This window comes from Poecilia mexicana, unplaced genomic scaffold (genome assembly GCF_051168715.1).
Source record: "Poecilia mexicana isolate PSO_F unplaced genomic scaffold, ASM5116871v1 scaffold_23, whole genome shotgun sequence".
NCBI lineage: Eukaryota > Metazoa > Chordata > Actinopteri > Cyprinodontiformes > Poeciliidae > Poecilia > Poecilia mexicana.
The window spans coordinates 15,434,813-15,450,384 of record NW_028263392.1 but is presented as its reverse complement, the minus strand read 5'-3'; the positions used below and the strand labels follow the sequence as shown (position 1 = coordinate 15,450,384).

The 15,572-nt window shown below is 39.4% G+C and overlaps 1 protein-coding gene across 3 annotated transcripts; it reads right to left on the bottom strand.

Moving 5' to 3' along the window:
• Window positions 1–2,451: 2,451 nt before the first annotated feature.
• LOC106909926 (CCR4-NOT transcription complex subunit 2-like) lies at window positions 2,452–15,258 on the bottom strand. Of its 3 annotated transcripts, none has more exons than XM_014976435.2 (15): window positions 15,206–15,258; window positions 11,345–11,479; window positions 11,106–11,172; window positions 10,696–10,843; window positions 10,010–10,207; window positions 9,414–9,469; window positions 9,163–9,315; window positions 8,458–8,579; window positions 8,255–8,375; window positions 8,027–8,183; window positions 7,873–7,934; window positions 7,650–7,699; window positions 7,449–7,549; window positions 7,223–7,367; window positions 2,452–4,925 (listed from the first exon to the last, which is right to left on the bottom strand). In XM_014976435.2, exons 2-15 carry the CDS (start codon window positions 11,465–11,467, stop codon window positions 4,839–4,841), a joined length of 1,590 nt encoding a protein of 529 aa, XP_014831921.1. In that variant the 5' UTR covers window positions 11,468–11,479; window positions 15,206–15,258; the 3' UTR covers window positions 2,452–4,838. The 3 variants fall into 3 exon arrangements, with proteins under 3 accessions (XP_014831921.1, XP_014831922.1, XP_087859205.1); XM_014976436.2 differs by having other exon boundaries at window positions 9,190–9,315; XM_088003079.1 differs by lacking the exon at window positions 2,452–4,925 and adding an exon at window positions 4,984–5,823.
• Window positions 15,259–15,572: the final 314 nt, after the last annotated feature.

Below are 15,572 nucleotides of genomic sequence, written 5' to 3'. Positions count from 1 at the left end.
CAGAGGTTTTTCTTCGCTCCTCTCTTCGCCTTTCTCGTCTCAGTTGTTGCCAATAATAAACAAGCTCTGCAGTGGTGGCGCCGCGATGCTGAAGTGTCTTTACAAGTCAAGTTTAACAACAACACATTTCAGCAACAAGGCAGTTAAAGAGCTTTACACCATAAAAATATAGTACAATTATGAAACAAGCAATAAACTTTAGATTTTGTTAAGTCTTCATCAAAATGATGATCGATGCTATGCTCTATCCTCCTGGTTTTAGTCAGAACTCCAGCAGCACTGTTCTGGATCTGGAAACACCTGAAAGATAAACTCATGGATGAATTTCTCTAGATCTTGCTGGGATATTAATCCTGTAATACTGGGGATGTTCTTCAGGTAATAGAAGGCCAACTTTGTAACTGTTTTTATGTGGCTCTGAAGGTTTAGATCCAGATTTCAGGCCTAATCTCTAGTTTCTAGCTGAAATAACTGAATTTGCTGACTGTAGATTGTTTCCTCTCAGTAACTTCAGTTTTGTTTCTGTTCAGCTGGAAAAAGTCATGGCTCAGCACACATTAATTCACAGGAACTGAAGCTTCTTGAACTCATACTGAATGATGTTTTGATTTAAACTGATTGTTATGATGCTGATGGCGAGACTTGATTCCTTCACCTGGTTGAGGATCAGTGGACTAGATCTTTACTGTTTCTGATGGGACTGTGGGAGTTTGGTGGAGCCTTTGGGATATTTTTGGGATTATCCAGCCTTGCTAACTCAAAGCTAGCTCTGTGTGCTTGTTGGTTTCCTGCGTGGATCATGACCTAGAGAATGAGATGTCTCATAGAAACAGCTTTTTGTTTGGAGACGAAGGGATGAAGGCTGCTATCAGGGATGGACGTCAGCAACTAATGTGAAAATATTTAAGACAGAAGAAATGATTTGAGCATCTAAAGATGGATGTCTTGTTTCTCTGCAGGGGAAACTGACTCACTCTGCGTGAGCTAATGATGTCTGTTGTTGCTTCAATAAAAAAAAGAAGAAATGAGCTAATTAACTGAAGTGAAGTTTTAATTTGCTTCATTCGCCCACTCTCACACTGCTACACTTTTTTTTTTTAGATCAGTTTGTTGGTTGCATAACTTCTGTACAGGCAAATTATTTTTACATCGTCACGTGTTGGAGGAACAAGTTATATTTAAAATAAATGATCAGAACTCAACATCTCATTTTCACGGTTGATTAAATCCGCCACGTTCGGCTGGTTGGTCTCAAAGTGAATTTAACAGCTGCTGTAAAGTCTGCTACGTTAAATATTTAATCCTCACACTCTGAGATCATCACTCGCTCTCTGAGCCAGAGGACGTAAACCTCAGAGTCCAGACAGAAACCTGAAGAAGTGATCTGACTGGAAACACTGGGCAGCTGCTGGGGAAGCCGACAAAGATAAATGAGGACCTCTACAGGTGGTGACATGAAACTGCAGAGACTGAGAGATTTAGTTTTAATCAAAAATTGCAAATAATATAAATTTAGTTTTAAATTCTCGATCATTGAAATCCTTCTTAACTCATCAAACATTAATCTGCAGTAAATCAATTAACTGAAAAAAAAATCTTGATTCAACTTGGACCTTCATGTATTCAGCCAAGATGAGTTCTATTATCAAAAACTTCATAAAGTTTTCAAATAAACACAATAATAAAGTGTCCTAAACAAACCTTTTCCAGAGCATCTGATTTCCTGCTTGTTTAAATTTCATTAGGGTTATGCTGCCCTCCTGTGGACAAACACTGTCCTGCAGGAAATATTTAAAAATTAGAAATAGAGCTGATAGACGAACTGTCATCAATTAATCCTGACCCACTGAAAGATAAAATAACTGATTTTAAAGTTAGGACACTGTAAAAATAAACAAACAAACAAAAATATAAAATCTTGTAACATTTGCAGATCTAAAGTCTTATTTAGCTGGACTGGAGGCAGATATGTCTCCTAGGACTGTAAAAGCTGATGGACCCCATTCAGAGGTACAACATTTATTCATCTCTTCAAAATAAGAGCCTGAATTATACCGGAGTAAAGTGGCTCAATATATATAGATTTATTGGTTCCTGGTCTGAAACTGAATAAAAAAGCAGCAAAAGTTCAAATAAAATCTCACAGATAATCGTGAAGTCAGGAGAACTACCAAACCCGTTTAAAACATCAGAGCTGAATCTGATGGTATTTAAACAGAAAACTTAAACAAACAAATGAAATATGTTAGAAAAACTATTTCCCTCTTCATCTTGAGGAAATAAACCCAAAATAAACCCAAACTGTTGATGGATGACCAAAAGAAAAAAAACTGAAAATGAATGAATCAAAATGTCAGAAAACTGACACAAAATTCCAAATAACGAACAAATCTAACAGCCAACGTTACGGTTGTGAGTAAACAACCAGAAAGAATCAGTCTGGACTCGGCGTTCAGTTTCATTACCAGAATATTTATTTTATTCTTTTTTTTCCCTATTAAAACACTAGCTGCCATATTTGATAAAACAGCCAACGGCTAAGTCCTCCAATCAAATCTCCTCAGACAGGTCACATGGGTCTGTGGGCGTGTCCTTGGCTTGTTGCTTGTGGCATGACCAAGCTGTTGTCATGGCGACCGACATAACAGGAAGTCTCATATTGCATCATTCAGAGGCCGGTCTCCTTGTTTGGGGTCAATTTGTCTTTCTTTCGTTCTGCTGCCTTGGTGTCATGAATATATATTCAGAATACACACACAGGGCACAGTGGCGCCTCCTGGAGGGAGTTTAAGGGAACTGAATGTAAAGTAAAAAAATGAAGGAGTTTGGTTTGGTTTTCTTGCAGACAGTCTGAGTTGGGTTTTTGTCTCCATCCACTAATTACAGCCAGCTGTAAATTAGCTGAGCAGGATGGCAGGTGGAAGCAGCTGCTCCGACTCCAACAACAATAAATCCACCTCAGTTAGCACCTCTAAAAAGCTGCTCTAAAAGGTAAAAATGACATGCTTCCTTCAGATGAAGTGGTCCCAAACCAGGAAAACACAATCATGAAGATTTTAGCAAGAAAACCAAAAAGTCAGAGTAGCTTCTGGGGGGGAAGAGGATGAATGTAGCAGGGGAATAAAAACAAAGAGGAATGGAAAAACAAACATGGATGTTTGGATAAAATAGAAGAAAAGTGAAAGTAAAGGTCAGAGCTGACTGTGACCTGAAGAGAGGCTGCCGTTTCCATTTCAGCCCAGAACAATCTGAACTAAAAGCTTCCTTTATAGGTAAACAAACAGAGGTAAGAGGTTTAACGCTGTTCTTTTACTGTCAACAAATGCACAAAATCACACTTGAAACAAGTTTAAAATATTCTCTAAAATCAGGTTTTTAAGCAGCTTTTATTTCGGACAAACTTCCAGACGATTCTGTTGATTTTTGGTACATTTTATCATAAAAACCAAACGATGTTAGGAAACAGGGAAACATCCAGAAGGGACATTAGAGCCTCCATTAATGGGTTATTAGAAGCTGATGTCTGTCCTGCATCAAAATAACTCAGTTCATTTGAAGATAAATATTATAAACATTTAAAAACTCTAAGCTTGTTAATTTAACAGTAAAATCAGAGCAGGTTTTTACTGTCTGACATTTCTTTGGCTGTTTTTATATCAGATAAACAAAATGTTCAATAATGCTACAAAATGGCTGCTAGCTTCAGCCAACTCTGGGGCTACTCCAGCAGAAATATCTGATTATATGAAAATTGCTGTTAGTGGTCAGATTCTTAGAGAAAAGTAAAGGATTTTGATGGCTTTTTAAGAGAAACTGAATAAATTATTTTGCCCAAATCAGAATCTAGAGCCTTTAAATATTTATAAACAAGTGGATGTTTATTTTTTTCTCCATTTAAGTATAATTTTTTTATTTTCTCCTTGGAAAAAGGAAAAAAAAATCTCCATGATCAATATTCTTATTTATATTAAATTGAACTTTTTGTTAGTTTTATTGACTGTTTTTGCCTGTTTCCGTTTCAAACATCTTAGGTTTTTTTTTATCTGCTGTTTAAATAAAACCTTAGAAAAAACTAAGATTTGCTTTAAAACTACACACCTTTATGAAGACTTTGCTGTTTTAAAACCACAGGAGTTTTAAATGTTAGTTTTTTGGTTGTGATTTGTTGACAATAAAAAACGTCGTTTTGATGTAAATAACTGAGTTTGCTAAACAATAAAAATAAATGCTTCAGGAAACACAAACCAACCCGTTACAGTTAAAGTGGCGCTTCTGAGTTCTCTACATAACATCAAGAAAACAGAAAAAATATATATATTTTCTCTTTTATTATGAAATAGTGCTACAATGTACATTGCATTTTGTCTCCTGATTGCCCACTGAGTGGTGATGTGTGTCCTGATCTGTAATTCTGGTAAAAATGAAAAATATTTTCAGCTTCTTCTGCACCACAGAGTGAAAAATTCTCCATCCTGACGGGCGAGTAAACCCAGTTTTCTCTGTTAAAACCTGTTTCTCCATAAAAGCTTCTTTAGAAAACAACAGTCAGTGTGTGAGTCGACCAGATGGACAATTGTTACCAGCTCTGTCTGTTTCTCTCATCAGACCAAAACAAGTCATGGAGAAGAAGCAGGAATAAAACAAAAAACAGAAATGAGGTAAAAGACAAACATAAAAGAGAAAAAGGTAAAATGATGAAGTCTGTCAGAGAGGTGGGCACCGTCCTGAGTCCTTACAGGCCAGATTCATGTGAGTGGCGGAGGAGGGAAAACCTCCAGGGGCGGGACTGAAGAGCCAGGAGGGCCAATGGCAGGCAGTCAGGAAGGAGGGAGAGCCAATCAGAAGGCCTGCTGGGCAGGATTGTAGTTGAAAGTGGAGGGAACATGAGGTCGCTCTTCTAGTTTGTCATATTCAAGATGAAACTCCTGAAAACAAGGAATCAAACGCTGCAGTGAGATTCACTCACTTCACTCTGAGTCAGAGTTAAAGATTAAACACTTTATGCTGCTAATGAACCATAAAATGTCCCAGAAATTAATGTGATGATGATGTTTTTAAAACATTTTCAATGAATATAATGATAAACACAAATAAAATGCAAAGGTAAATATCTAATTTATGCAAAACAAAAAGGGATTAGGAAGAAAACTGGCCTTCAAAAATACTAATCAACAGACTCAGAACAAAACAAATAAGGCAAAACTGCCAGTCAGCATTTTTACAAAAACAAAACCCCCTGCAAACCAACTACTTTGTACTGTGTGACAAATGATCTTAAAGGGCAGCATCTCTTTAACCGTTAAACAAACTAAACAAATCAGCATGCAAATGGAAATTATGGATCTCATTTTAATTTATCATGCAATTAATTGATCTATTGCTTATTATGACAGGTTTAGTCATGACAGATGAACTCATGTTGATCTGAAACAGTAAAAAGGCTGAATTAGAAATCTTCAGTTTTCTGATTCACATGCATATAAGGCACCTATAGGATGATTCTGGTTAATTATGGTTGGGGGCAACTGTGGCTCTGTGAGAAGAGTGGTTGTCTTGTGATCAGAAGGTTGTCAGTTCAATTCCAGCTTCCTCCTGCCACGTGTCGATGTGCCCTTGAGCACTTAACCCCAAACTGTGTGTTAGTGCGACTGGGTGAATGTGACTCTGGGCTGGGCAATCCTGGTCCTCGAGGGCCGGTGTCCTGCAACTCTTAGATGTCTCCCTGGTCCAACAGCTGAATCACCTCCTAAGTGCAGTCAGGTTCTCCAGAGTGATGCTAATGATGTCATTATTTGACTCAGTTGTGTTGAAGTTGAGACACATCTAAAAGTTACAGGAGACCGGAATACATTTGTTTAATGCTTTATCATTTTTGCTATCTTTGAAAACATTTAGCCACTTAGCTTCCCCTAAAATCATTTTTCTGGACAAATTCCAAAGTGCCAATTTTCTTGGCTGTTTTGCAAACTTTCAGTTTAAATGGAAAAACTAAGTTCGTTATTGGATATTTAAATTATAACATCAAAATAAAATTGGCGCTCGAGGGTTGAAGTCTTTTAAACAGTTTAGTGTTTTAGCATTTGGTTCCACTAAATACCATCCTGGTGTAGCACAGTGGTGCCCAAACTACGGCCCGCGGGCCGAATCCGCGGGCCGTAGCACCCATTAAAACCCATTAAAACGCAATTAGGTTTTAATAGGGAATTAAAATTTGAGGATGTTGTTGATCAGTTAAATAGCATTGAGGGGAAAAAGAAGATTTTTCATTTTTTAAATAATACTGGGAACATTATGAGAATTTGAGGTATAGATATTAGGATCCAGTAGGTGGCAGTAGTGCAACAATAATGGATGCAAGCTGCTGTTGAAATCTAAAGAAGAAGAAGAAAGCGCCCATTTTCATTTAGACAGGAAGGATCAGCACTTTTACGGTTACAGTTACCGTTCGGAAACTACCGTAATCAGTTCAGTTAAATATAAACTTGGCAACTTTTTCTTTTTCAACCGTAATAAATGTGATTTTCAATTGACCTGTTATGACTCAAATTTTAGGTGTCCGACTCTCTCTGCTGCTGCTGCATCGCTGTGGAAAACCTGGAGCGGCAGAGATTTCTGCGCTTTATAGTCCGGAAAATACATATTTATTTCATAAATAGTGTTATTTATTTCCTGACTTTTGTTCTGTGCAGAACCCAGAGAGGGTTATTTGATTGTGCTTTCTGGAAAACAATACATTTTTACATTTAGGCTCCTGCAATCGTCACACTTTTTCTGTTACAAACTGACTCCGGCCCCCCAGCAGAGAAGGGAAAGGTTATGTGGCCCTCACAGGAAAAAGTTTTGGGACCCCTGGTGTAGCGCTTTAACATTAGCGGAACTAGTGTTCTAAGGTTAGCCTAGCTAATTTTTTAGCTTACATGGTAACGCTCCTGGAGCGCTTAAACAGGAAATCTGGGGACATTTTTAACCAAAATTAGGTTAGTTACAGTAGAAAAGTTACTGGAATAGTAAAATATTATCTCAAATGTTATATAAAGATATCAGTAAGAGTTAGTGTTATGAAATATTTAGCCAGATTTGAGGCACACAAAGATGATAAACTAATAAAATGAATGTTGTGTAATCATAAAATAAAGTTACTCCAGTCTTAAAAACAAACCCAGTTTACTGCATGTAACCTGGAAGTACATATAAAATACTTTAAGCCTCATTATTGGTTCACCTTGGCAACCTTCCTCCAGTTGAGACAATCAAAGAAGTAGTAGGTCCCTCTTTCGTAGGCGTTGGTCTTTAACGTGGGCTCCATCCCAGGCGCCCGCGTTATCCAAACCCGCTCCTCTTTATGATACCGCCAGTCCCGGTTAAAACTGGACACAGAAAGGCAGACATGCGGGTCAGTTCACAGCGTCCAGGCTGGCTGGGATCCCAGCAGAGGACGGCGGCCTTACAGTTCTACTGCAGCCAGCAGCTGGAGCAGATCTCCTCCGTTCATGTAGTAGAGATAAAACAGCAGATCTTCACCGTACCGAGACAACTTGATGGCTGCTAGCTGCAAACAGAAGGAAACCGGTCATAAAGATGCAGATTATACAAATCTAAGACATTTTGACAGGTTTTAAACAATGACTTTGAGTTGTTTTGCTGCGTACCTTGTCCCTTATGTGGATGTTGGTTAGATACTCTGACGGGACGTGAAAGTCTGCAGAGACGAACCGAAGAATTTAGAACTGATTCTGCAAAACGCTGGAAGAACACTAAAACGTGCTAATAAATAACTAAAGATGCTGAATGAACAAAATGTTAGTTAAATATTTTCAGTTATAATTTGAGCACATTTACAATAATCACAGGTTTGTTGTCACGGAAACTCACCGATGTCCTGCGGCCGACACGGTGCCGACGCCCACGGAGACGCAAACTTAGGATACAGATTCCTGACAGAAACACACACACACACCTACTGTCACACCAGAAGTTTCAATTTAATGTGTGTGTGTGTGTGTGTGTGTGTGTGTGTTCGTCTTACTCAGGTGAGTTGAGGTTCAGGCCCAGTGTGGTGAGGTCTGAGCCCAGCGCTAGGTGAACCATGCCGGGATCCGTCTCAGCCGCCCGGATGAACGTCAACAAGCCGATCATTCCGAACTGGTCCGTTACCATGCCGACGGGAATGTTGGTCACTCGGCCTGAGACGCAGCGTTAATGAGGAGATGGACTGCAGCAGCGGCTCGGTGGGGAGGAATGAGGAGTTTCTTACCATCGGGAAGAACCTGGATGCCTTTCTTTTGCTGGTTGTTGTTGCTCGGAGCCGAGCTTTTATCGCCGGGGAACTTGGGACCGTCGGCGCTCGAAGACGTCTTTCCCGACGAGTTCAGGTTCTGCTCGGAAATGGCAGAGAGCAAAAACTCAGAAAGGAAGTAGCTGGGAATCTTGAGCTCATCCTAACTGAAGAGTTCAGACCGTTTTGTCGTCGCTGCTGGGATCTTTAGTTTGGTAGTTTGGACCAGGGAGAGCTGGGAAATCTTCATTATGAATTGAAAAGTCCTGCGACTGTTCGCTGGATGGCTTGGTTACCATGCCAACTGGGAAGAACAAAAACAGAGCCTGATCCATAACTATATGCAGGGTTCGTTCACTTTTCACACAGAAAAATTCACTATTCAAACTTTTCGAGCATCAAATAAATTAACTGAAAAAGAGATTTAATTTACTATTATATAACATAATTTATTACTGTTATTAATAACATCTTGTGACATTACTCAACATTCTACAGCAGAGACAAAGTAATAATTTTAATCATTCTAATGAGGAAAGTTTAGTCTGATTTAACTTCAAACAGTGAGAAGAACAATCTGTCATTTATTAGTGCATGTAAATATCTGATTTAAATTGTAAATAACTTTTTCCAAATGTTACATTTCACTTTACAAAACTGTGCAGTTTAAAATCAAGCACTTTCAAGGACTTCATACAGAAATTCAATGATTTCAAGCATCTGTTTGAATATAAAACAACCCATGAACAGCATCAAGACACTAAATATTAAATGCAATTCAAATTTTACGTTTATGTAATAATTACAGGAAGACAAAAACACAAATGAAATCAGGAAAGGTCATTTGACAGTTTGCAGTAGTGAAATAAAAAGCTGCATGCTCGTACGGATGTTCTGTATCGTCTGTGTGTTACCGTAGGGCGCCCGGCCGGCCAGCGGGTTCAGCTGCGGGGTCGGGTTCGAACTCCCGTCTCTCCGGCTCCGGTCCGCCAACGCCGGGAAGTCGGACAGATCCAACCCCGTCACATTCTCACTGCCGTCTGGAGAAGCAGAGACAACAAACTGGCTTCAAACGTCGTTTCTACCAACTTTTACTTTTATTACTGACTCTGAAATCTAATCTATTCATGTTTTGTACCTGTGCCGTTGAAAATGTTGCTGGTTAAGGAGTTGCTCATGTTGAAGCCTGGATTCCTTTTAGATAAAAGAAAAAAAAGATGAACTTCTTAACTTAAAAAAAAAAATCAGCCAGTAGAAAAGGGAGAAAAAGACAATAAGAGAATAAAGCAGAAGATGTTCTGCAGATAGGAAAATGTTGGTGGTTCCTAAAACACAAAGTTTTATAAAAACTAGAATCAGGTTTTCAGCATTTTGTGTTCAAATTACATTAATAATAAGCAGAAGTTCAGTTAGATCAGTGGTGTCCAAACCTTCTGCCAACAGGAGAAAATAAAAGAAAAAACAACCTAAAATCACTTGAACTATAATGAGATGATTTTTATGTCTTCAACAATAAATGAGTCATTAATTGAATAAATAAAGAAGTCAGAATCGCTGTACATTAAAAACCTATAAAGGATTTTACGCTCGACTTACGCTTTAATCACTTTAAAGTGACCAGCTTTGGTTCAGTGAGTTTCTACAGATCAGCTGAAAACAAAATGTCGTAACGTCTCTAGAGAAACAGTCCAGACAAACAGAGAGGATTTCAGATCATGATGGCGTCAGGAGAACCTGTTGAAGGAGAACCGCGCCTGCTGCTTGGGCATGCCGATGATGCTGGGAGACGACCTGCTGGGACTCCCCATGGTGCCGCTCCGCCCTGCGCCGCCGCCGCCTCGCTCTCCTCCGCCCGTCTGCCCCGTGGGACCGCCCACCTGCTGGTTGTGGTTCAGAACGCTGCGGCTGCTGGTTAGGGGCATGATGGAGGCCCTGCACAGGGAAGAGCCGGGAAAACGTCACATTCATCAAACCAAACATCATCATGATGTTTAAACTACAGTTAAAGAAACAGATTCTGTGTTTATTATTTCAGGATCTATATTATAGTTAATATAATATAAAACAGGAGACAGAAAAACGAGGGATTATTTTAGAAATCGATCAACTGCATAAAATTTGTATTTTCTGCAGATTTTTCCATTTAACCACTTAAGTCTTTTTTATGTAATATTAGAAATACAATGAAAGACATAAATAAACACATAATTAGGTTAATTTTTAATAAGAAAAGAAAAACAAATCATAAACTTTAATTTCTGTTTCTACTCCACCATGAAACCAAATTAAAATAATAAATTCACTGAAGCAACAAGATTCAGTTCAACATTTTAAAAGTTCAGGCTGTTTTCTAAACAACAGAACAACTAAAACACAGAAAAACCAAATCATGACAGTAAAAACAAACACGAGGGGCGAACCTGTTGGGCGACGAGGGCGTGTGCAGCGGGCCGGAGTTGGGAGTACTGGTGTGATTGGAGAGCTGGCTGGCGGGTTGGGTCAGCGAGCTTCGACTGAGCTGCGGCGCCGCGCTGCTGTTGATGCCACGGATGGGGAAACCCAGAGCGCCTGCAGCCGCGGGGAGAGACGGAAACACACAAGATGAAGCTTCTGTGTTCAACTTAGAGAATAAAACTAAAAGGTTTTATGCTAATCTGAGCCAAGCAGAGCAAAGAGGTTGGAGAGATTCATGAAAATCTGCTGATGCTGAAGAGATTTTACATGGAGGCCGGGGTGACATGTCGGCGCTGAGGCAGCGCTTTAAAGAAAACCATAAAACCTTCAGCAATGACGCTTACACTTCCTCACTGGATCTGAGTGTTGATCTTACTCTGTGGGGCGTATAAACTGGCTCCCAGCTGCGACAGCTGACTGGATGAGGAGGAAGACGACAGCATCTGAAAACAAAAACAAGTTCATTACTAAACAACAAAAAACACTAAACAACTATGGTGCAAAGAGCTACAGCAGATAGAATTGACTTTTTCTTGTATTGTCAAACTTTCAGTGTGTAACTCATGCTAACTGGGTGTTTCAGCGTTGAAGCTGTGAAGCAGAACAGAGACTTACGTCTTTGTCGGCCCGGTGAGGAGCGAACATGGACGTGTGGTTGTAGTAGAGGCTGGAGTCGTCCGAAGCGTACTCGCTCTCGATCCCCCCCTCCATGAACTTCTTCCTGGTAGCACCAAACATTCCGCGTGTCACCTGAGGAGTGATCAGAGACGGTCAGAACGCAGGAAACTGGGCTCCAAACGTCTGGTCACACATCTGATTCATGACAGAACAGACCAGTCACATTTCTTTAAGGTTCCCCGCAGAGAGACTCACACTGTAAAATGTTCTGATCAGATCAGGATTATTTATGACTCGGGAACAAAATGAACTTCTCCCTGCTGAGTAAAGCTTCATTTCTCTGTGGAAAAATTCTGCATGAACTGTTTACTGCAGTCAGATGTGCAACTGTATTTCTTTCCAGGGCAATAAGGAAAATGTTACTTTTCATGAAATCAATGAAGCTGGACAATAAACCAATAACTATATATATATATCACAATCAACACCTCATCAATATCAAAGGTAATACAGCTGATAGAATATTCAAAATTCAATATATAGAACATTCACTGAACTCCAATCCAGAACAGCGGAGCATTCTGGGAGATGTAGGCAGAAGAAAGACTTTAGTCGCTCAACCTCTCATGGCTAGCTAGGCTAGGTTGGTGTCATCAACTGACTCACTCACTCTTTGGTTGCCTAGCAACAACCTGCTGGGTAACTGGCCCAGCAGCAGTTTAAGGTTTCACCACGGTGCCTCATAACTGCTTAAAAAAAACAAAAAAAAACAGGAAGTGTCACTCCACCAGTTTGACATAAAAAAAAATCAATAATGATTGATAGACTGATATGAAACTGTTATATCATGACAAGTTTTTCAGGTGTATCATCCTGCCCTAGTTTTATTATTTTCTAGGTGAGAAGCAGGTAATAATTTCATTACTTTGGTAAATAAGAAGCAGTTAAAGCTTCTGAAATGTAAGTTTTTAGAGTTGGTTTAGTTTTTGCAGAGCTCTACCTGTATGACTGATTCTGGAAAATAATCAGGTTAGATCAGAGATGGATGCAGATAAAAGCAGCAGTCAATCGATCAAATCTCTGAGAAAATTACCAAAAAGATCAGCACTGATCCTGGAAACGTGGAAATGTGGCTCCATCATTATATCCAACTGGTCACTCAAGTTAAATCAGTTCAGCCTGCAGTTAAGTATTTATTTGGTGACCTGGGAAGCAGGACAAGTGGTCTATTGTGGTAAGTTTAGGTTCAGCTCAGGACTTTCTCTGAAAAATTAACATAGCCGTTTATCCAGAGTATACATCATAATCTCCAAACCGTTCCATATTATGTGTGTAACCAACTGGAAGGCAGAAAATTTACTTAAACAGTAAGTACAAACTGGATTTAAAACATTTCAACTGATTAATATGAAAACCTTTTAGTCCAAAAGATCAGACCTTTATCATTCATACAAGAAAACTGTGACTGACAAAATATTTGATACATTCCTGCTTTAATAATTTGGATGCAACAATATATTTTTTACTCCTTAGTAGGGCTGAAACGATTCCTCGAATGATTCGAGTACCTCGATTACTAAAATTCCTCGAGGAAAATTTACCTGCCTCGAAGCTTCGTTAATTTATGTTTTATTAGTTAGCGCACCGTGTTCCGGCCGGGACTTCATTTGCGTTGCGCGGAGCTCTCACTTCCGCCTCTGAGTTGTTGACAAAAGCTAAGTCTCAGCGGCATAAAGTCCAATCTGCAAGATTGGCCCGTGGGGATTTTATTGATTGATGATAATGCCCGACTTTTTATCGTTTTTGGGGAACCAATAAGCATCCTTAAAATGACTGGGGGATGCCTGGAGTACGGCAGCATTTCTCCTCCGGGGCTGCTGGTTGAAAGCGAACGGCGGGAAGAGCGCTGAGGTGAGCGGATAGACTGAACAGGGCGGGCGGCTGAGTAGCTGATGCTTACCGTGTAAATGTAGCTTTACCGACGAACCGCACAATAAATTTCATATCCCGGTCTGAAGAAACGGGTGGCGGAGCGCATCGTACATGGCTGGTAGATGAGTTTCTGAGTGTGACCAGTGAAGGTGTCGTAAATATCCGTATTGCTTCCCTCCGTGTTCGTCCCCCGGTCTAACGGTTCGTCAGTCCGCTGGTCTATTTCCTCCCCTCCACCCCATCTTACGTTCGTTCATTCGCCCTCTCCTCCCACTCCAGGCGGCATTTCCCGTATTTTCAAACCCAAAGCGTGACAGGTTAGGTGGCAAGGTGAGTTTAATTAATCTATTAAACTCACTGAAGATGAATACATAAACTAAAAGCTGGATTGTAGACATTTTTTATAAGCATATTTGTGAGCCTGCCTCTTTGTTATTAAATTCAATATAATTTCAGATTTTTCTATAACTTTTCTTTTGGTTAACTTAGAAAGTGAGCTATTATTGTTACAGGTTAGTTTTCTAAACTACAAGAAAGCAACTGTTAGGGATGCTCAAATGTGAACAATTGGACTGATATTGATATCTGATAGTAACACCGGTATTATGCCAGATTTACCAATATTTCATTTTATAATTTTTTTTTATCCGATTACTCGATTAATCGTAAGAATAATCGATAGATTACTCGATTACTAAAATATTCGTTTACAACAGCCCTACTCCTTAGCTAACTTTAAACATTTAAAGCAAAATTTCTCGTTGCTGATCCACTTATTCCAAATTCTCCTGTTGTAGATGAACACACACACACATCCAGAGCTTGCGTTCACATGCTGGCTTGTAGAAACACAGAACTTCATAACTTCAAATCTCTCAAAGTAATCCCACATGTTGAAAAGGTTCCTGATCATTCAGGATCTATTTTCAGTTTTCCACTTGCACCTGAATATGTTATGGGATGTTTTAATGTCAGTTTTGATCAAAGCTCATCTAAATGTGATGATCAGTGTAACCTGCACAAACATTGCGCCGTTTTTTCAACACATCCTGCCGGTTTACATACTTAAACACAAAAGGAGCCATAAAGCAGATGAAATACTAATCCTTGTTTCAGCGTCGATCGCCGCTTTTTCCTTTTGTTTACCACAGCTGGTTAAACATGATGTATCTACGGAAACTAAAAAAGCTAAATGCAGACTTACTTCAAATAAAATTTGAATTCATTTGAACGACAGTTTGCAAAACAACCTGATTATAGTCCTCCAGTATAAGTTATGAAAGCGAGTCGGTCGGTTCATAAGCCTGGATGTGTAGCAAGAAGCTAAGAGATGTAGGCTAAAGCTAGCACCACAATAATCAGTTTACAAGTTAAAACGCATGAATAAATAACAACGACTCGTCACGATAGTTTGTTTGTTAGTTTGGTGTGTATAAAATCTGTTTTACCGCGTCAGTGTATACGTTTTAAACGATGCTCAAAGCTGCAGCTAGCCACCGTTAGCTTGTAGCTAAATCCATAGAAAACGCTAAGTTGTTAGCATGACAGCTAGCAGTTAGCTAGCTAACTAGCCAGCCACAACTGAACCGTAAAAACATTTTTTAGGTAATTATTCACAGAAATACGGTCGGTTTCACTGTGCTCCAACAGGCAGACTACAGGAAAGAGATAAGAGCGGGAGAAAACTGTGTTTTTGTCTCTGTATTTGAAGGGGAGGCCTCCTGCGGCTCCGTCGGCTAGTTCCCTCAAAACAACAACAAAAACCAACCAACTGCTGGTTTTAAAGCTTCCTTTCACAACGTTTCTCTTCTCTGCGCAATTCATATCATCCCAGAAACACACCCTGTGTTGGTTTATAAAGAGTTTATCCCAATAAGCATTTATAAGATCAATGAAATCAGGAAAAAATACAAAAAAGGAGCTCACCGCATCAATCTGTCCTCCCACTACAAGATGGCCGACAGGATGCTGAGATGCTGACCTCTTCTTCTTCTTCTTCTTGTCGGTTTTATGGCGGTTGGCAAGAAACTTTTAGTAGCATTACCGCCACTTACTGGTATGGAGTGTGGTTCCTGATGGTTTAAATATTTATCCTCACATATTCTACCATAAATTCTATCTAACATAGCCTCACACATTCACACTTAACACATACATACTTGTACCCAACTTTGTATATCATGCCTTCATTTACAAACATACTACAATTAAATTCTATGAAATAATTTTGTTTTCTTAAGAAATCGAATAATTATTTGTATATGATTACTCCCTAAATTCTTCCTCAATATAT